The sequence below is a fragment of the Centruroides sculpturatus genome, unplaced genomic scaffold (assembly GCF_000671375.1).
Source record: "Centruroides sculpturatus isolate CEXI.00-Female unplaced genomic scaffold, Cexi_2.0 scaffold1618, whole genome shotgun sequence".
NCBI lineage: Eukaryota > Metazoa > Arthropoda > Arachnida > Scorpiones > Buthidae > Centruroides > Centruroides sculpturatus.
This window is the reverse complement of record NW_019385883.1, coordinates 19,834-43,986: the sequence shown is the minus strand read 5'-3', so window position 1 is coordinate 43,986 and position 24,153 is coordinate 19,834. Positions and strand designations below refer to the sequence as shown.

The 24,153-nt window shown below is 27.5% G+C and overlaps 1 protein-coding gene across 1 annotated transcript in view; it reads right to left on the bottom strand.

Annotated features, from left to right (window-relative positions):
- The window catches only part of LOC111612382, a 47,728-nt gene that overhangs the window by 19,361 nt on the left and 4,214 nt on the right, over positions 1 to 24,153 (bottom strand). Inside the window, exon 3 of the mRNA XM_023353588.1 lies at positions 8,939 to 9,306. Within this exon, the coding sequence (XP_023209356.1) occupies positions 8,939 to 9,306 (368 nt within the window). The remainder of the gene's footprint in view (positions 1 to 8,938; positions 9,307 to 24,153) is intronic.

Here is a 24,153-nt window from a genome sequence, read left to right as displayed (position 1 = left end):
TTGTAATTATTTTAATTATTTTTATTTCCAAACTGATTTTAACCAGTTCTATAGTAAGGTAACATTCCAATAGACAATATGCAAAGCTTTTTTTTCAGTTTACAGCAGTATTTATTACACAAAATTTAAGTAAAGCTTAACATGCCGATCTTGCCCCGATCTCCCCTATATTTTAAAATCTTATAAGTTTCTTTTTATACCTTATTTAAATAGTAAAATATTATTTATTATGTAGCCTATGTTTCCAAACTGTTTTACACCAATTGAACATAATTTAATTACTGTAAGTTTTATTATTTAATTGTTTAATTTAAATTATATTACACATTATAAAAGTCAACTTTAGATCATTAAAATCTTCAAATATTATACAATACTTTAACAATATGAGTTGAATTTTAATAACAGTATTTTGTAAAGGCTGAAGTTTTGTTAACACCAACAAAAAAAAATAAATATCTCTCATGAAAATTTATTTCTGTTTAAGAACAGAATCATAAAATAAAAACTAACATTTATAGCCCATTTTCATAAAACAGATCTTAAATTATTCTAAAATATTTTTCTCTCCAATGATTAAACATCAATTGTACATTAAATCAGATCTGAATCAATACAGTAGAGCATCAATTATCCGAAACAATTCAGGTCTGGGGTTGTTCAGATAACTGATTTTTCAGATATTATCATATACTCTTAATGGTACCATATATGGTGTAAAACATTCTATTACAGATAATTTATTTATTTAGTAAGATGTAAAACAATCCACACAGAATCAGTTTAAAATTACTTTGACTCAAATTCCTTCATAACCTAAAGAGCACTGGAATTTGGATTAATGACTTTTCACAGCTGTGGTTAAAATACCAAACAATAACAATCTAGGAACACTATAAAATTTATACCAATTATAGTTAGTATTCCATTATAAATCAATTACATTTTTAATCTTATTATTAACTGCAATTAATTTTTAATTTATAGTTTTCACTTTAAAAAAAATTTCAAAATTCGTAAAAAAATTCCAGCAACGAGTTGCTTAACTTTCCCGGCAACGTTTGATGGCACCATCTGTCATAATATTTTATTTTTAAAACTTTTTAAAATTTTAACTATTATAAATGCCCAAAAGCTTAATTTTGAGGGTAGGGATGGGTTTTATAAATAATTGTAAATGTGAATAACAAGTAAAGTCGTCATTAATTCCGACCCTACTCGAGATAAAGCACACGACCCCTTTTATCTCACCCCCCTCGATCTTACGCTTCTACACGCGCGCGCAAGAAGCAGCTACCAGTAAGTTTGATCGCCACTTCCATTGATCGTGCTTCCAAAAAAGAAAATGACTGATTTTGTAGATAAATCAAAACAAAATGATATATAAATTGTGTATATATGTTGTATGTATGTGCTTTAATTAATAATCTTTTACGTAATTTATTGATAATAATTTCTGATTTTGTATAAATGTAACGTTTTAAAAATAAAACATTTTTTTAACTTATTATTCTATAAAGATTTTTTATATTTATTGTATATCTAGTTAGTGATAACATTTACCTTTCAAATTTACCGTTTTAATTCTGCTTGTCATATTTTCCATAGTAGCATTCGACGAAATCTCGCCGCCATCTTGTAAACAACACGCGTCCACTCTGGACAGAAGTCGCTCGCGAGTTGGAAGCGCGTACAAAGATTATTTCCGCTCGCAGTCGCTGGACGCTGCCACGTAAGACGTAGACTAAAAGGATATTTTTTAGGATGCTGCTTAGTTTCCTCCAAATAGCATCTGATTTCCGAAACTGACTGAAGAACGTGGTCAGTTGAGACTTATAACGATACGGACCATTTGATTGCGAGGGGATGTAAAGCAGGCTGTGCGTTGGTTTGATGTTTTGCATTTCTTTGACTAGTAGCGCAGGATACAGGGATTGTGGTCAAAGAAATGGGAAACATATCATTAATGAAAGAGGAAGTAGAAACGGTATTGGATAATGAGAACTTGTATCCTTCCATAAAAATAATCTTGTATGGAAGCACTATTGGAATTCATGTTCAGCAATAACCCCGAATTGATTCGTTACAACAACGAGGTAGTAGAGCTGGCTAACCTGATTTGCTAGGAATCTTGCTTTAGCTTTAACGGCCAAACAAACAGAAAAAAAAGGGGAGTTCCAATGGGAAGTCCGATCTCAGGAATACTGTACGAGTTGGTCATTAGAAAAAAGTTCTTTATTATTTCATAAAATATATTGTATACTTTAAAAGATATGAGGATCTTTATCTTATGGAATAACCATAAGATAAATGAATTCGTTGATGGGATTAATGCTAACGACGACGTCCTAAAATTAAGAATGGAACAAAAAGTTCTTTAACAATACATCTTTTAGACATTAACATCCAGTTTAGAAAAGGGCATTTATCCACCAGTGTTTACATCAAACCAACGCACAGCCCGCTTTACATCTCTTCGCAATCATTAGCGGCCGGATGGCCAAGCGGTCAAGGTGGCAGCCTACCGCTCTGGGGGACCCAGGTTCGAATCCGAACGGGTCGAAAAATTCCTGGGGATTTTTCGACCTGTTCGGATTCGAACCCGGGTGGTCCATTCGGATATGTCGGGCCCCGTCCCTCACCACCCGGCAGCCCCATTGTGGGTCTGACCGAACCCATAATGGGCGTGCAAAAAGAGGCCCTCTTAGTGCCCACAGGGCGGAGAGTTAAAAAAAATCCCTTCGCAATCAAATGATCCGTATCGTTATAAGCTGGCAGCGTTCCGAGCTCTAATCAGAAGTGTCTTTATATATTGTGACAGCGTTGTTGACAGAGCAAAGGAAATCGACAGAATTGTACAAGTAGCCGAAGCCCTAGAATATAAAAAAGGCACAACAACAGGAATAGCTAGAAGATACGAGATGAGCACAACAAGAGCATCAAGACGTGATCCCAGTAAAATCACAAAGTTTACTTATAACAGAAGTACGAAAGGCATTATAAGAGAAATTGCAGACCGTAAGGAGTCAAGAATGATTCTGAAAAGAGCTCCGCACCTATATAAAGTTTTAAGAAATGGCAAAGATAATATCAAGAAAGAAGAAAAAGCAGGAAAGTAAAAGATTCCTTACGAAAACGTACGGCTAGAAATCAAGAAAGAATATATCGGTGTCACAACAAGAAATTTAGGAGTAAGACTCAAAGAACACAAATATAACATCAGAAGAGGTTCCAACGGAACAGCACTTTCCCCGATGGCACAGACCCAAGGCTCGTTAGTAAAATGAGATAAAGCGGTCATTGTCAAACCCTTACGCTCCCTAATATTAGCAAGAACCGCTGAAAAAATTGAAATATACAAGAGCAAACTGGAAGAATCATGCATAAATGCAAGGGATTCAGAAGGCCTACCATCGGCTTGGAAGTTTATAGTCAAAAAGTTTGCCATGAACTCGTAATTTATACATTAGTCCATAATTGCACATTATAACAAGTATACTTTAATGGTTTATTTTAATGTTCAAAGTAATATTACTGGATCATTATATTATTAATTTATCTGAGTTTGTTTTTTACTTTTTATTTTATTTCATATGTATATTTTTATAAGTTATTCTTATGTTATTTTCTTATTTTTATTCCGTTGTCAACTTTTTTGAATTTAAATGTATGTATTCCATCTTATGGAATCCAGATGTTTCAATCCATTTCAACCTGAAGATGACCTATGGAATAGGTTGAAAACGTTAGTTTTATATAAATAAAACTATCTCGGCAACGAAAAAGGTGTGTTATAATTGTATAACCTTGCCAACATTCAAAATTTTTGATCCATCCAGTTCTAAAGAGCAATGCAAAGTAGTTGCTGACACAAACACAGAATTTTGTAAAGTTTTTTCCTACATTTTTGAACTCCTTGAGTGTCAAAACGTCGAGAGATGCAAAAAACAGAGGGATAAAATTTGACCGATCACTAAACTTTCCCAATGTTATATTCTATAACAGCCGGAGAAGTAAAATTATTTTCGAGTACAATCAATCGATTGCACTCATTAATGGCACAGTACGATTATTAAATGTTAAACGAAATACTGTAATGAACAATAAACACACACACCATACAAATACAAAGGTTTATTGCTCCAAACGTTTCATACAAAAGGATACACGTTGAAACCTTACCATATAATACAATAATAATTATAATCCGCGCAGAGAAAGAGTGGACATGAATCATCCTGAGCTGGAAAGGTCTCTGTCAGATGAAAAGGACGGAAAATGTGAAAGTTGAGACATTGATCCGATCTCTTTCAGCTGTTTTACTTTTTAATTTTAAAAACGTTTTTACACTTTTTGTAAAAATAAAATTAATTCCACGAAAAGATTACAATACTCCGTCAGTATGATTTTTCGTTCAGTTTAACTTAGGTTTTCTTGAATCTTTGGCAATAAAAATAATTAAAATATTAAAAGTCGGTTTGACATTAGATACACTTAAGCACCATTGTTGTGTTGTATTACAGTACGTAACTGGGTTTACAATATATAAGCTTAATGCGCGATGTTTGTAACTGTTTGCAACATTTTATACCTTCCATCTTGGAATTCTAATGTCATTTCCACGGCATCAACAGTAGTCATATTCTGACTATTTTATATTTTCAATAAACAGAATTTTCTATTTAATCCAATCTTGACCAAAAAAAAGTCATTCGAAATTTTTATTATTCAATTTTAAAACATGTTTATTCGGTTCAGATCGCAATACAAAATTACTTCATTTAAAGTGAAGATTATAAAATTTATTTACTAGAGAAAAAAAAAACAATTTAAAGTAGAATTCTATTTATCCGAATGTCTAATTATCCGAACCACCACTTGCCCTCCTTTTTTCCACCGATGTCACACTGCAATTCTCTTACGTCATGTGACTGCACGATCAGTGACGCCTATTTGTCGTGACGGATCCAAATGATTAGTAGGATGCTACTCTCACATTGATGAATATATAAATACAGCACGTGTATAATACTACTGTTATCCTGTAATTTTATTCTTTACACGTTAATCTATTTATCTGAGTTTTCGATTATCCGAGTTCTACGATATTTTCGTCATCAATACATAAATTTGTGAAAGTAAAATAAACTTTTATTATAATTTTCTTAATAATTCTATTAAAAGATTTTGTAATACATCCAAAAAATTATAAATACTCATATATAAAGAAATTAATCAAACAATGATTTTGTAAGCCAATATATACACATGTATAAGCATTCAAAATCATGGGATCAGACATTTTTAACTACTTTTAGTTGTCGCAAATTTTAAATGTTATCAAAACCGAAATTACTGAGAAACTGCAGCATTTTAAATTAAAGACTATGGTGTAAAAACGATTTATCTTTTATGACACTAAACATTAAGGAGGCCGAGAAAATTGAGAGAGAGAGAGTAAAGGTCATCGCACTCTCTCAATTCTGAAGTTAAATCCTTACGTTTCGTTACGGCAATTTTAAAAAATAACCCACACTTTTATGTAACGTTGACACATCTTTGACTATAGTTTTCAATGTACATTATTTACATTTTACACGAATTAAATGTGAAAATTTAATGCAAGAATTTCGGAGGGAAAATGATACACCAGCCTGTCTGTTTATCCTCATCCTCACCCTCACTGCAAATCTCTCGTTTTTTTTTTTGCGAACTTCTTTGATCTTACAATAATAACAGTAATCAAGATCCATACGGAACTTCTTAAATATATTTTTAAATAACTAATAAGAATAATGAAGATTGTAGTAATTAAAAATGGCATTGCACAAAATAACAAAATGGATTTTTAGTATAAAATATTTGCGAATTCAATATAAAAAAAAAAAAAGCAAACAATTTTGCTATTTTTAAACAGATTTTATAATTTATAGATAAGATTGTACAGCTAATCAGGTGAAATGAAATATTACTTCGGGCGATAACATAAGACATCACCCGTAATCGATCGTAATTCGCGCGAATTACGACCGATAATACATAGAATATACATTAAAATTTGAGTGAAGAATACTTTCTGTTAACTTATATACTGCATTAGCAAAAAGAATAATCAAAATTACACTAAATTTTTTTAACTACAAGATACGGTATCTATTTCGTCAGAGATCCATCTTACATCTGGAAAGGTTGCTTTTCAACTATTCGGATCGAACAACGAAATCAAGACTAAAATTATATAAATTTAGCCTTAACTTCATATATTATTATTGAATAACTGAACAAATATCATTCAAGTAATGAAAAAATTAATGCAACAGTTGAATTAAATTATTGTTTTTGCGAGAGACAGTAATTTTGTTTGCTTTTGATTTACTTCACTAATCATTCGATCTGTCATACGATAAATTCTTAACGAATCATAAATCACACTCCACAGAAAATATTTTTACTTAAAAATCCGCAAATAGTTGTATTAGTAAAAGATGAAATATTAAGATGCAGGAAGATTTGCCATGACCATTGTTAAGCGTGTTACTTTCGCTTAACAATGGATAAATGGTCATGGCAAAAATCATACCTTGGGACAATGAACTGCTGAAATTGCTATTTTTTGTAAAGTTCGTTAACCCGAACGACTCATATTTCGTGTATATAGGGAAATAATCAAGAAACGCGCGAAAATAAGTTATGAAAATCGTCGAAATTTAATAATGTTTAGAAATATTTGTTCACTATGTTCGTTAATTCATCGCTTTACATATTTATCAAAGATTTACAAAGAAACGGGATTTCAAACCAACAATACACCTCATAAAGTGTGAGAACTGAAAAATATATTAAGACAGCGGCTAGCAAAAACTGTAAAGATCCGATTCAAATCCAATTCTGTTCATTAAATTCTCGCATCATATCGGAATTTCATTTTGCAGTTCGACTTTATTGGGTGTCAAATTTGCTGGTAAGAAGCAAAAATTATAGAACTACACTCCCCATAAAAATGCATTGAATTGAAGACTTAAATAAAAAAAATATATATATTAGAAAACAGAATAATGCATAAGGTATTTTAACATTAATATTTACTATAAAAATAAGCGAATAATATAAAATAAAAATTTTATATTAATCAAGTAATATTCTATGTAACTTATATTTTAAGCTTTTTTTTTTTGTTTTATTCAAGAAAAATATCATTTCAACCTTCATTGCTATAGAGAGCAAATGGGTTCACATATCTGATCGTGAATATCCCTGTCAGTGCCACATCTAGTTTTATGGCAATGATTTAAAGAGTAGGATATGTACTCCCTAAGGTAGTTGAATGTCCAACATAAGCCGACGATCGTTATGTAGCCGTAACTGCCACGTAACGAGCCTGAGGGAGATAGGGTGATAAGAATACTTTAACTTTATTGCAGCTTGCAGAATTTGCTATATATGCATTACGCCAAGATGGGCTATGGTTTCAAGACTTTATCAGAGAGACCATTACGCATTAAATCAAATGATGAGTAAAATTTTAAAATAATTGTTATTCAATCTTTTGTAATATTAGGTTCTGATTGTAGTAACTGATGATTGGATTAATTTTAATTAATGTTCACAATATCGGATAGATTTTCCTATTTACATTAAAATTCCACTAATATCTATCGAAGAGAAGATTGATTAAGTTACAAACAAAGTGAATTTAAGATCAATAAGTAGATTTTCCTTTTCTAAAGAATTCTGATTCAATCACCAAAAAATAATACATAAAAACAACTTCATTTCGCGACAGAAGTATTAAAATTAGTAAATACGTTCGTCCATTTTTATAAAAAGGTTTAAAAAATAATACAGGAAAGCCATAACTATTTTAAAAAACGAAATATAATTGCTGCTAACAATACACAATTTCGTTGGTGGCAATTATTTTTGTTTGCCAGTTTATTACAGTTAAAGTAGTGGCAAATGTAATGTTTAATTAAGTTTAAAATTTTAAACTTAAATCTTTCTAAATATTTCCATAAAATTATAAACGAAAATTGATTTCGAATAGTTTTGAATATTATTGTTTTAATAGAGTAATTAAAGTTACAGAGTAGAAAGTAATTAGATTTATACAGTAGAATATACATACTTTTTCATTTTAAAATCTATTTATAATCAGAAAACATTTGCCAATTTTTTAATGTTAATTTGTTTTGTTGTAAAGAATTGTTCTTTTTAAAACTTCAACTCTAAGAGATGAAAGTTGGATTCTGTAGTAAAATTTTAACATTCAATTATTATTGATAATTTTACATAAAATACGATTATAAATACTACAAAGTTCAGAGCACGAAAAAAATTTAAAGCTTAAATTTAAATATATTTTCTTCTGTTTATTAATTACTGATTACGCAGTTAGATTTTTTAAAGATTGATTACTAATTAATCTTAAAAAATCTAATTTATTCTTGCACTAAAACAAGGAAATAAATATTAAACCAAATGAGAGATTTTTTTAAAACACTTATCTACGTAATATCGCGTATTATCAGTTGTAACAATGAAACCTGCTTACTCTATTGACTCGTTACAAAAGATTTCTTTGTAAGTTTTGATACGGTATACGAAAGCCAACTTAATGTTGGTTTGCATATTATGTATTGTATTAATATAACGTTTCGATTATTTATCTTCAATAAAATGTCTCGTTATTACGAAGAAAATTCTCAGACGGCCAAAATGAAATTATAGGAAATATAGAAATTTCCTAAAACAAACTGGTTTCAAATTCATGAAAAAATACAATTAATTTCCTCAAGATTTCGATCTGAGATTTTATCTTCTTAAAGTTAACTCGCGGAGAAATTTCCCTGTACACCAGATGTGTACAGGGAAATTTCTCCGCGAGGTAACGTTTTATTTATAAATAGTTAATTAAAAAAAATCGATTTTTTTAAATTACCTTTTCTCGGTTTTTCTTTCTTACTTTCGTTCAACATCTTCTGTGCAGGCGGCTCATCAATATCAAGTTCAAGATCGCTAAAAATAGTCGGATACGCACAATGTTTCAGTCTGGGTTTCTCCTTTTTAACCACAATAAACGAACCGTCGTCGCACTTGAATTTCTCTTCTGTTATTAGAAATTCGTCCGGAAAATGTTTAATGCAAACGTAAGAATTGCTTTTGGCTCGAAAATTCTCTCTCTGCATTTGTTTCTCCCAAACACGTTTCAGTTTATTGTCTTTGGGAAAACGAAAAGTCCATAATGTGGGTCCACCCATGTGATTTGTATTGCATCCAGGGACTGCACACTTCCGAGGTGTGTCCGATCTGAAATATTTTATGAATAATTCTTTAAAAATATATAAAATTATTTATGATTTTTTGTATTATTAAGTAATCAATTTTTCAAAATATACTATAAGAGAATTCTTAACTAAGGTATAAATTATAAATTTCTACAGTTTTTTATTGTATATAAAATTTATGGTTTATTTATTCTAATACAGTATATAAAACATTTTAAAATAAATATTTGATGTATAGTAGTAGCATCGTTTTCTAACAGATGGACAAAGAATGCCATGAGAATGAAAGAGGAGGAGGAAGAAGAGAGGGGAAACAAATGGCCATCTGTTCCTCTCCCTCTCGGTTTTCCTCTCTAGAGCTAGGAAAAGCAGCACTAGAGAAGCTGATATTCTATAGTGAATGATAAGTTTTTCCCCCTATTCAATATAAATAAAGTTTAATTGGAAAGAATCTAAATCTGTTATTTATATTTACTTTTTAAATTTCGAATAATAATTTCTTCATATATAAAAAATATATATTTTTTATTTTATATCCAAACCTAACGTTAAGTACATTTATTTCCACATTAAATATCATCGATATATGTCTCCAAATTTTATGAAATTCCAATAAATAAATGCAAAATTATTAAATTATTTTAAAATGGAGACTTTAATATTGTCTTTTCTGATAGCTAAAATTTAATTACGTTACGTGCTGATTTTTTTTCCTACTAATGATAATTCGATTTCTTATCGAGTTCTTGATTTATTATGATCATCATCCAATCGATGAGATATTCTCTATCGTTACCGCAACCATTTTGAAATAGAATTGCTATTCCGTTTAAAGTAAACGAAACGGCGTAACGGGGGGGAGAAACGTTACTGATAGTGAATGTTTTTCACAGAATATTCAAAGTTTACTTGATAATTCGTTCATTATTGATTGCGACATCGTCACAATGCCTTGACTGCAATTTTTAATCATCCTTTAATTTAAAAAATACTATATAAATAAACGTTATAACTCCAGATTAACGAAGGACAGGCAAGCCAGACAGTTGGAAAAAACAGGTATACAATTTAAAACTGGCTGCACGATTCTAGCTGAAATAATTTAGAAAAAAAAAGTGTGTGTTCCGACATTAATTACTACTTTCTTTTTGAAGAAAGAAATTACTGCTTAATCTATAAACTAATGGACTTCTATCATGATCCACAATGAGATCGCTAGCACCAGAATAAAATTCGCAATCTAATCTTAATCTGGATATCTCCTTTACAGAAAATCGACTATTGGACTTTCGATTTCAAAAATAAAACATAAAAAATCGGCGATTTCTTACATTTTCAAAAATTATAAAGAATTTAGTAAGGAAAAACAAACGATATATTAACATAAAGTATAAAAATTAGAATATTGTGTAAATTTAATACAATAATTCAATAGTTAATTTCCTATTCATAAGATAATGAAACATTTCATTTGGAGCGTGGGTTGTTGTCACATTTCTACGACTGGATTAAAGGGCATTCAAAAATGATTAACTCTTCAACTTTCCCTCCACCCAGTTCCATCCCCAAAAAAGTAAAACTGAATGACATTTTAGTTAATAACTAAACAACACATATAAAAATATTTCTTTTTAGATTTTGATTTTAGTAAGCCATAACTTTCTATGGAGGATATGGACAGATACAGATAAACGTGTGCAAAAATCCACCCCTACAGTTACGAAATACTGGAGCTAAAAAAATGAAAATATAAGAAAAACTGCGACCTTTCTCGTTTTAAATAAAGGACAAGGAGAGTTTATCTAAAACAAAGGACGTCTGCAAACCTAGCTGTAATAATCCAGCGATAAACTATCATTTTTAAGATCGATAATTTATTTATTAGCGTACCATCATCAACTATATAACCGGTTTTAAATTTATATTATTATAATTAGTTGGGATTAGCGAGTGCGCCCTGTATGTTATGTTTATTCTGGTTAAGTTTGAATAGTAATTTGTATGATTTTTATTAATATAACTAGAAGTACAGCTCCAAATAACAAAGCCGAATTTTAAGTTTGGATGTATCAATAGATCTATAAGTGATAAATTAATANTTCCCTCCACCCAGTTCCATCCCCAAAAAAGTAAAACTGAATGACATTTTAGTTAATAACTAAACAACACATATAAAAATATTTCTTTTTAGATTTTGATTTTAGTAAGCCATAACTTTCTATGGAGGATATGGACAGATACAGATAAACGTGTGCAAAAATCCACCCCTACAGTTACGAAATACTGGAGCTAAAAAAATGAAAATATAAGAAAAACTGCGACCTTTCTCGTTTTAAATAAAGGACAAGGAGAGTTTATCTAAAACAAAGGACGTCTGCAAACCTAGCTGTAATAATCCAGCGATAAACTATCATTTTTAAGATCGATAATTTATTTATTAGCGTACCATCATCAACTATATAACCGGTTTTAAATTTATATTATTATAATTAGTTGGGATTAGCGAGTGCGCCCTGTATGTTATGTTTATTCTGGTTAAGTTTGAATAGTAATTTGTATGATTTTTATTAATATAACTAGAAGTACAGCTCCAAATAACAAAGCCGAATTTTAAGTTTGGATGTATCAATAGATCTATAAGTGATAAATTAATAAATTTTTCAAAATATTTATATAATAAGTCCAGTTTAGTCTATCGTTTATATAATATAAACTCTAAAATATCATGTAACGGATAATTGATTAATGGCGATATTATTTTTAAATGATTTTTCTGATAAAAAAACAAAGTATTATATATTTTAATAAGTTAATAACAATAATAAATTTGTAAATTATCACAAATTTCATTATTATAGAAACGGAATTAGTTACTAATTTAGAATCTTAACACACTGTTTTATTGAAAAATTAATTATTATTACCGTAACGAAGTTGTTGACAGGCATCATGGAGTCGTAGAAAGAGAGAAAGGCAACAGAGAACAAATGGACAGTGAAGAAAATGGATGTAGAAGAGGAGAAGAGTATTGTTAGAACTAAGAGAGTCGTACCAATAGTCGTTGTTCGCCATTTATTTTGTCTAATTTCAGTTATTTTTCTTACAAGTTATTATAGATAGATGTTAAGTAACTTAAATTAGAATTGACTGATTGTGTCTTCGCATCTCTAAGAGAATAGTCGATAGCCAAAACTATTCTGTAATCGATCGCGCACGATAAGATTTGGCTACCATGAGAGATGAAGTTCGAATTGAACCCTGACATACTTGAAATTTATATAGCTAATTTCGACAGGAGTATCATTCCAGAATTCCTTAAATAAGCTGATTGACTCTACTACAGTGTTTTTTCAACATTTTTATAATAGTGGCAACCCTACTACTTTATATACGTATTGTAAATACATTAGTTGTACAATTAGTTTAAATTGTATATAGTATTTTCAATAAAACGATTACAAAGGTATTAAATAATTTGCAATTTTAATTACGTATGAATACACAATAATCTTTAATAATAATAATAATACACGTAAACAGCACTATGGTGTTACTCATCACTATATTTGGGTTGAAAACCACTGAGTTAATCCCAATACTCTAAAAACCATATAACAAAGCCATTAAGTACGCAGTACTTAGAGCATTAAAGTTAATTTTTCTGCAGTACAGAACTGATTTATGTAACTTATTTAAATTCTCAGCTGAATAATAATGCTGTATCAATCATTATATACTGTAAATATGATAGTGAAACGAAAGTACATACTTTTTTATCACAAATTACAATAATAATAATACTCGTTATTAAATATCTTTTAAAATACAAACTTTTAATTAAAAAAAAATACTGTCATGTTGAACTATTAATAAATTGAACCTATCGTCTATCATTATTAATTTAAATTTGATCGTTGTCTTGAATAAGGAAGGGAGGAGTCTAGACATCTGGAACGAGTTGTGTGTGAGGGATTTAAAAGACCATAAATTTTTTTTCTTTTCCGAACTCTTAGTTTTTTTCTTTGTTATAACGTGTAACGCGATATACTTGTTAAAAATTCGACAAAAAATATTTGAAATTAAGAATTGGTTTTGTATGAGAGCTGTTATTAATATATTTTAATGTTTAAGAATTTTCTTGCTGTATCTACAGCTTTGTGGACTTTACTTTTTATGTTCTTATCGTCTGTAATCCATCGAGTAATATCTAATTTAGCAGTAAATAACTTCGAACAATTTGCTCTTTCTTATTTTATACAGTTAAACCTGTGTAAAACGGAATCGTTCAGTACCGAAGAATTGTTTTTAGGCAGCTTTCTACTTTATTCAGATTCCGTTTTGGACAAGTTTTACTATATATATTAAATACATTTTTAAAAATCATTTTGTTAATGTATCTATTAATGTATAGTATTAAATAAAACAAGGAAATTAATTTATTTGGCTATTATTTCTATATGATTTTTTTTCACAATACATAATCCTAAAAAAAAGTTAATTAATTTCAAGTAGCAGAGACTGAATTTATATTATTATATGGAAGAATAAAAGTATAGGAAAGACTTACGACTTTACGTATTATGGCTTTAAGACTATCTTTTTAATATAATTTATTATACAGAAATAGGAAGACATGCTGATCAAAAAATAATTAAACTTTCTTTTCTTTCCTATGTATATACTTTATTATGGTATGCATTTTGGAGCAAGTCCCTCATCAACCATTACACAGGATAAATCATAGAAGACTGGACGTCTGTAGATACCAGATGTAGAAAGGCATATCATAATAAAAGTGTACACATAGAAAAGAAAAAAGTTTAATTCCCTTTTGATCCATGTGTCTCCTTATCTTTGTGTAATAAGTCTGATATTAAAAGATTGTCTTAAAGCCATAATCCATACAATAGTAAACAATCAGACAAGAAGCAGTTTCAGAAGTATTTTAAAGTAAAAGTTGTTTATAGAGTTCAAAGTACATTTTTACATAAATTTTTAAACATTAGATTTAACAAATAATTTATATATAGATATAAATATATTTGTCTTCAAAAAAGTTCATTAAATAATCATGTATCATGATGATGTAAGCTAAATTGCAAAAAAAAAAAAATATTGCAAATTATCAGAAAAATAAAAGTTAAGAACACGTTTCTTCCATTTTTCTGATAATTTGCAATATTTTTTTTTGTACAATTTAAAATCAAAATTGATTAAACTAATTGAAATTAATAATTAATGAATAAATGAAATACATTAATAATGTTTGAAAAAAATAACTCTGCGTGTAGATAACAGCCAATTATTTTTAATTATGTTGCACATGCTATAATTTAAGAGTGCTGAAAGAAACAGAAANATTGTCTTAAAGCCATAATCCATACAATAGTAAACAATCAGACAAGAAGCAGTTTCAGAAGTATTTTAAAGTAAAAGTTGTTTATAGAGTTCAAAGTACATTTTTACATAAATTTTTAAACATTAGATTTAACAAATAATTTATATATAGATATAAATATATTTGTCTTCAAAAAAGTTCATTAAATAATCATGTATCATGATGATGTAAGCTAAATTGCAAAAAAAAAAAAATATTGCAAATTATCAGAAAAATAAAAGTTAAGAACACGTTTCTTCCATTTTTCTGATAATTTGCAATATTTTTTTTTGTACAATTTAAAATCAAAATTGATTAAACTAATTGAAATTAATAATTAATGAATAAATGAAATACATTAATAATGGCTGTTTGAAAAAAATAACTCTGCGTGTAGATAACAGCCAATTATTTTTAATTATGTTGCACATGCTATAATTTAAGAGTGCTGAAAGAAACAGAAAAAGACTGTAGAATGCTCGACAGCATTCTGTCAGTCTTTTTCTGTTTCTTTCAAAATGGCAATGAAAGATGATGCTTTCTCGCCTAAAAGTGTACAACTTTTGCACATTAAATAAAATATCAAAAAAAATAAATTTACTCTTAAACCATTTAACAAATGAAGGAATTTCACAACAGATTCCAAACAGCACTCATCAATATTTTGAGAGTGGATAACCATTGTAGGGAAGAAAGGGGTTTGGATACAAAAGCAAAACTCCACGAGGCTTTGGAAAAAAAACACACATTAAATATCAAAAGAAGCAGATAGTTTCGGTCAGAATAGACATAATAATCAGCAAAGCCAACATGTGAAGGTTATTGTGTAAGTTCTTCATTTTGGATTACAAATCTTACATCACCCTCTCCACTCGGATCAATAGTAATGGTGGAGTTTATACTAGTGATATCTCATATATATGCTGTTTTTCCAGAAAAGGTAATTTGAGGGAAAAGCTTTGGCTTGACTTGCAAAGGAACCAAAATGTTTAAGTCAAGCGCTAACCAGAAATCAAGATTTGCTAGCGATCAAAACCCAGCAATATTTAAATGAATGCATATGATGTCACCTGATTCCTTACATTCAAAAGAATTATTCTCGAGAATAATATGTCTTCTGGTCAGATTGAGCTAGTTCCCACTACACCAAAATTGTACTACATTAACTGCAACAAGAACCACCCCGTGGAAGGCCAGTTAAGAATTTTTTGAGCAATTCTCAAGGCAGTCGTTTATGTAAAAGGATAGAAGATTTAAAAAATTGGCTGAAAATTGGTCTTATAAAGGAACTTGCACTATACACCCCAAATGAATTCAATTGCTTGGATACTTGTAAAATTACAAAAAGATAATGTACAGCTTTTCATCCTTTCAAAAAACTAGTTCATAGAATTCTTTTCTTTTCCCAACGAAAAAACTATATTACCGAAATTTTCAAGATTTTTCAGAACACCTGCTACTTATAGATTAATTATTATTAATCATTAATAAACTGATTTATATTTTAAAAACTATATAAAATTAATTAATTTAGTAGAAGATTATAACTTTTCATGATTATATATAACAACAAATACTTGTTTGTAAACGTTTTAAAAAATAAAATAATTCTATTAAAACAATCATGAAAATCTAGAATTATAATTTTTGTATCATTATTGTAGATGTGAATTCAAATGAGACTTTCCAGTGTTATTATTGATTTAATATATTGATTTATCATTCTGTTAAACAAATTTAGTTTATTTAAATTTTATAAATTTTTGATAATATCCACAAACTGTTACATTAATAATGATAAAAATAAAGTTAATTTATTTATAAAGTTTTTCATGATTTCTAACACCGTTCTTTAGAGAGAGGAAAAAAAATCATTCATATACAGTTGTGAGATGAAAATTTATATTGTTATAATTTAGAGCTTTAATAAGGAGGAAATTGAGTTAGTGTAAGAGATATTTTGCTAAGCAACAAATAATACAGAGCTTTGAAATATTGAATACATGTTTCAATATTTGGAAAAACAAACATCAATTTTGATGTAATCTAACACAATGAATTATTTAGATTTCTTATACAAAAAAACTAAAAAAGAAATTTTTAAATATATATATTACACACACACACGATATATATGTACACATTAAGCTTGCCAACTTATAAAGACTTGTTTCTGGTGGGAGTTTACCATTCCTAAAGTAAAATGTTTTGGGAGATTCAACATTTTTTAATGTCAGAAATATCAAAACATTATCACCTATTCTTTAATCAGTTTTTACTCAAAAATTGATCATCATATTGAGTAAATACAGGAAGAATAGTTCTCAAGTTACAAATTTTTACCAAATCCAAGTCATAGCACAAGACCTAGAGAGTTGACAACCCTAGTACACATACACACAGAACCAACCTCATACAAATAAATATACATTATTTACTACTACAGTTTTACACATTCTAATATTTGACACTATTTCCTTGGTAAACTTAAATTGAATTGTTTATCTTTATTTATTAAATCATGATGCCAAGTTTTAATTTTTCTTATATAGAACACTAAAAAAAACACAAAACATACTACATAATTATAGTGTTTTTTGATGTTTTAACTATTATCATTATAAAAAAAAATTATTATTATTTTGTTAGATTATAATCTTGCTTATAAAAATTTGATATTATGCAAATTTATAAAAGTTATTTAATCATGCATTAAATCATAATGACAATTAAATCCATTATGAATATAAATATTACTCAATAACTATAAATTAATAAAAATGAATGATTTTTTTATACATCCAAACCTCTTTAATATAATTTCTTAATAATCTTTTATTAAAATTTTTCTTTAAAAATAATTTTATGATAATTTATTAAAATAATTCAAAAAAGTTAACATTGTACTAGAAATACCAGCTTGATAAGCAAATACATAACATCACAAACATAAAAAAACAAGGAAAAATAAAATAATTTTAATGAAAACTTTAAAATTATTTTATTTTTGCTGGTTTTTTGTGTTTGCAAGGTTATTTATTTAATAAATTTTAATTAAATATTCTTCAATCTTCTTCAATTAAATCTTCTTCAATACATATATATTTATAAACTGAAGTATTATACTAAAATATATTTGTAGAAAATATATACATTTTTTATAATTGTAATTTAATAAAGTATTCATTATTATTTTAAAATATATTACACTACACTCTTTAAAACTTAAAAGATGATTGTATCCATTTCACTGACCTTGATAAAAGATTAAAATAGAACAAGTTTAAATATTAGTTATTATATACAAATGTAATAATACTAATTACTGTATAATAAGAGTCTAAAAATTTGTCTGTCTTTACATAATGATTACTTTCTGAAATATTACAAAATTATTTTTGTCTTTTCACATGTTGGAGAAAATAAAGATAAAATATATATTTTTTCAATATGTATATATATATATATATTTAGTTAAGAGATTGCACCTAACATCTACCTTTACTAGCAAATTACTTTGTATTAATTATTTAAAGTAGCGAAATTATAGCTCGATTATTTAGGAGATTGTTTGACATTTATTTAATAAAAATTTTATAGCAAATCACACTATTATATCATCACATTTTGTAATTTTTTTGAATTTAAGAAATAGATTATAATTTCTTAAACTGAATGCAGACTGAACATAATTGCCATATTTAACTACCAAAAAGTAGAAAATTTTCAAAATCTTTACTACACACACAAAAATTCTATTACAGTAGAGCGTCGATTTTCCGAATCAATTGGGGACTGGAGTTGTTCGTATAACTGATATTTTGGATAACCGATTTATGTACGAAAAAATAGTTTAATGTATCCGATGTTAAAATTTTTATCCGTTACGTGTCGCTTCGCGTTGAATTTTCGTCGATGTTAAGCCTAACAAAGACTATTGTATCGTTAAAAATTATTTTTTATTTTGTACAAACAAAATAAATATATTGAAAAATATATAAACAATAAAAAATTATACTTCAGATGTTAATTTAGTATCAAAAACGTAAAATATTTGAGTAGCCTAAGATATAGCTAAAGATTGAAGTGCCACAGCACTGGCGAAAATTTAAATTTGCCGACTGTAATTCTTTCGGATGATTGACGTTTCGGATGACTGACTTTCGGAAAATCGACGCTCTACTGTATTTCTTTTTACATTAATTGATTTCATATGGTGATAAAAGAAACAGAAAAAAAGTTACAAAAAATATTTTAATAGTTCTATTTTATACTAGAAAAGCAAAAACTGCATCAAAACTTTGTGTTTGATATAAACAATATTGTATTTTAGATATTTTAGATAATAATTAGAGAGAACTTAAAAACATGTTTTTGAAAAACACTACTAGTTACTTCTGCAAGATAAACTGTGAATCATAACTATAACAAATATTTAATTCAAATAAACATATAGCTATTGGCTGCTACTTTTCTGACCCATTTCTGTCAGATTCACTTTCTACAACCACACATAATTTATAAAGAAAACCTTAGAAATGTACAGAAAATAAAATGAAACAAAATAAATTTCCTAAAATATTAATTTTTATGTTAAAAATGTTATATTTCCAAGGAGGACAATGACTGTTAAATTTTCATTGAAACGGAAATTGAGTTAGTGTAAGAGATATTTTGCTAAGCAACAAATAATACAGAGCTTTGAAATATTGAATACATGTTTCAATATTTGGAAAAACAAACATCAATTTTGATGTAATCTAACACAATGAATTATTTAGATTTCTTATACAAAAAAACTAAAAAAGAAATTTTTAAATATATATATTACACACACACACGATATATATGTACACATTAAGCTTGCCAACTTATAAAGACTTGTTTCTGGTGGGAGTTTACCATTCCTAAAGTAAAATGTTTTGGGAGATTCAACATTTTTTAATGTCAGAAATATCAAAACATTATCACCTATTCTTTAATCAGTTTTTACTCAAAAATTGATCATCATATTGAGTAAATACAGGAAGAATAGTTCTCAAGTTACAAATTTTTACCAAATCCAAGTCATAGCACAAGACCTAGAGAGTTGACAACCCTAGTACACATACACACAGAACCAACCTCATACAAATAAATATACATTATTTACTACTACAGTTTTACACATTCTAATATTTGACACTATTTCCTTGGTAAACTTAAATTGAATTGTTTATCTTTATTTATTAAATCATGATGCCAAGTTTTAATTTTTCTTATATAGAACACTAAAAAAAACACAAAACATACTACATAATTATAGTGTTTTTTGATGTTTTAACTATTATCATTATAAAAAAAAATTATTATTATTTTGTTAGATTATAATCTTGCTTATAAAAATTTGATATTATGCAAATTTATAAAAGTTATTTAATCATGCATTAAATCATAATGACAATTAAATCCATTATGAATATAAATATTACTCAATAACTATAAATTAATAAAAATGAATGATTTTTTTATACATCCAAACCTCTTTAATATAATTTCTTAATAATCTTTTATTAAAATTTTTCTTTAAAAATAATTTTATGATAATTTATTAAAATAATTCAAAAAAGTTAACATTGTACTAGAAATACCAGCTTGATAAGCAAATACATAACATCACAAACATAAAAAAACAAGGAAAAATAAAATAATTTTAATGAAAACTTTAAAATTATTTTATTTTTGCTGGTTTTTTGTGTTTGCAAGGTTATTTATTTAATAAATTTTAATTAAATATTCTTCAATCTTCTTCAATTAAATCTTCTTCAATACATATATATTTATAAACTGAAGTATTATACTAAAATATATTTGTAGAAAATATATACATTTTTTATAATTGTAATTTAATAAAGTATTCATTATTATTTTAAAATATATTACACTACACTCTTTAAAACTTAAAAGATGATTGTATCCATTTCACTGACCTTGATAAAAGATTAAAATAGAACAAGTTTAAATATTAGTTATTATATACAAATGTAATAATACTAATTACTGTATAATAAGAGTCTAAAAATTTGTCTGTCTTTACATAATGATTACTTTCTGAAATATTACAAAATTATTTTTGTCTTTTCACATGTTGGAGAAAATAAAGATAAAATATATATTTTTTCAATATGTATATATATATATATATTTAGTTAAGAGATTGCACCTAACATCTACCTTTACTAGCAAATTACTTTGTATTAATTATTTAAAGTAGCGAAATTATAGCTCGATTATTTAGGAGATTGTTTGACATTTATTTAATAAAAATTTTATAGCAAATCACACTATTATATCATCACATTTTGTAATTTTTTTGAATTTAAGAAATAGATTATAATTTCTTAAACTGAATGCAGACTGAACATAATTGCCATATTTAACTACCAAAAAGTAGAAAATTTTCAAAATCTTTACTACACACACAAAAATTCTATTACAGTAGAGCGTCGATTTTCCGAATCAATTGGGGACTGGAGTTGTTCGTATAACTGATATTTTGGATAACCGATTTATGTACGAAAAAATAGTTTAATGTATCCGATGTTAAAATTTTTATCCGTTACGTGTCGCTTCGCGTTGAATTTTCGTCGATGTTAAGCCTAACAAAGACTATTGTATCGTTAAAAATTATTTTTTATTTTGTACAAACAAAATAAATATATTGAAAAATATATAAACAATAAAAAATTATACTTCAGATGTTAATTTAGTATCAAAAACGTAAAATATTTGAGTAGCCTAAGATATAGCTAAAGATTGAAGTGCCACAGCACTGGCGAAAATTTAAATTTGCCGACTGTAATTCTTTCGGATGATTGACGTTTCGGATGACTGACTTTCGGAAAATCGACGCTCTACTGTATTTCTTTTTACATTAATTGATTTCATATGGTGATAAAAGAAACAGAAAAAAAGTTACAAAAAATATTTTAATAGTTCTATTTTATACTAGAAAAGCAAAAACTGCATCAAAACTTTGTGTTTGATATAAACAATATTGTATTTTAGATATTTTAGATAATAATTAGAGAGAACTTAAAAACATGTTTTTGAAAAACACTACTAGTTACTTCTGCAAGATAAACTGTGAATCATAACTATAACAAATATTTAATTCAAATAAACATATAGGTATTGGCTGCTACTTTTCTGACCCATTTCTGTCAGATTCACTTTCTACAACCACACATAATTTATAAAGAAAACCTTAGAAATGTACAGAAAATAAAATGAAACAAAATAAATTTCCTAAAATATTAATTTTTATGTTAAAAATGTTATATTTTCAAGGAGGACAATGACTGTTAAATTTTCATTGAAACATAATAGAATATTTATAATCAAATCCAATTTTAAATTTATACAACAACAGAATATATTTCTATATTTATACTAAAGAAAGCTGCAAATGATCTGTTTTATTAATAAGTTTGTTCAATAAAATTAGTTTAAATATTATAATTTTTATAAAATTCGTAAGCTCTACTTATATAATTTGTTTATAATATCAAGATCAACAAATAATATACACCTTTCAAAAAAGCACTCATTTATTCTTGATATAATTTAATAAAAAATTATATGGAGGGAGTTGATATGAAATCACAAATTTTCTAATATATAGAAGTATAGATTGAGTTAGTAATACTTTTAATGCTAATTCTAAATACATTGCACAATAAAGATACTATATTTTGATATTTAAAGACAATTGTCTATTAACATATTTCCCAATCATAAACATATTCCAAGATGATTATTTAAAATTTTTTACCACAAATAAATTAAATCCATTGAATGACAATAAAAATGTTACATCTTTCTCACAGGATATTTAACTTTTTTCTTACCTGAATAATAAGAAATTACAATGAAATATATTGAATACAGTAGAGTCCCGAAAACTCAGCACTCGATAACCTGGCAGTCCAGATAACTCGGCACAAGCTGTTATCCTCCCTTCTTTCTGCAAACAATGATGGTCAAGGTCTTATCCAGAACTTAAAGAAAATTAACGTGTTGGATGTTGTTGGCTGGGAGGTGGACGCCTGGAATGAATTAGAGTCATTAACACTAGTTCATTCCTGCCAAAAACTCCTTGATCATGAGGGGAATGAGTTTGTTGAACATGATGATGCAGAAAATGTAAACTTATTCGACCACCTGAAAAGAGTTCCTGGATGTGCAGAAGGTGATGAAAATGATGTCGAACAGTGGTTCCAGAATGATACCAAGCAAGACATTATGTCCGATGCAGAAATTATTGCTGCTGTCACAGTTAGTGAAAAAATGCCGGAATATGATGAAGACGTTGACGTTGAGGACTCCACCGTACAAGCTCCTAAAATATCACATAGTGAGGGACTAAAGGCTGTCGAAACCACCCTTCAGAATTTTGAACTTTGGTAACAGACTTACTGTTCCTTTGTCGTCTTCGTGATAAAGAAGCAAAATGCAGAGTGCATTGCAGAAGACAACAGGACATTATGCATTTCTTTAAAAAAAAAGTAGTCAGTTTTTGCAAAGTCAGCTAGTTAATTTTCATTATCAGGTAAATTACTATACACTGTGTATTCATTAATTTTCATTTTTATGTAGTAAAGGCTCTGTGCCTTCATAAAGTACAGTATATACAGTACTTTTCCTTTGTTTAAGGGTATTTGGGCAGTTTACTCTCTGTTGTATTCTCAAGAAAACAATACATACAAGTACAGTACAGTATTTTCTGAGGAAACAATCATACTTATTCTTTTTTAACCCCATTCTCAATAACCTGGCATTTTCACAAACTCGGCCGCCCTTCAGTCCACATTAGGCCGAGTTTTCGGGACTCTACTGTATATACATTTCATTGCAAACTTATAAAAATTTCATATATCTATATAAGATACTATATTATCTAAAATGCTCCATTTGTTTATAAAGGATATTAATTTTCTTTAGCTACTGTGTATTTCTTCTATATAAATGCAACAGAATTTTTTAATGTATTTAAATAATAAGTTAATATTTGCAACTCATAATTTTGCTTAATTATAAATTAAATTAATTCACAAAATGTTTGATATAAAAATATAAAATTGATTTTAATCAAAGTGTATTATATTTAGCTACACATAAAATTTTGTTAATTTTTTACATAAATAATACTTTGAACAAAAAATTACTATGTTTATACTTTTAAAATTATTGTTTAAATAATAAAAAATAAATTTTATTTTAGAGAGGTAATTGTAAACCAAGTCAAAACACCAAATAAGTAATTATGAAAACTGACAGCCTAGATAATCATAAATAAAATTATGAATATTTTAAAATAATCTGAAGTCTTCTCTTTTATCATTTTGAAATTTATAAATATATCATCATCCTTATTTCAAAATACTAAAATTACAACATTATACTATACTGTAGATGCACAAATTGCAAAATTATTGCACTATTCCCATCATG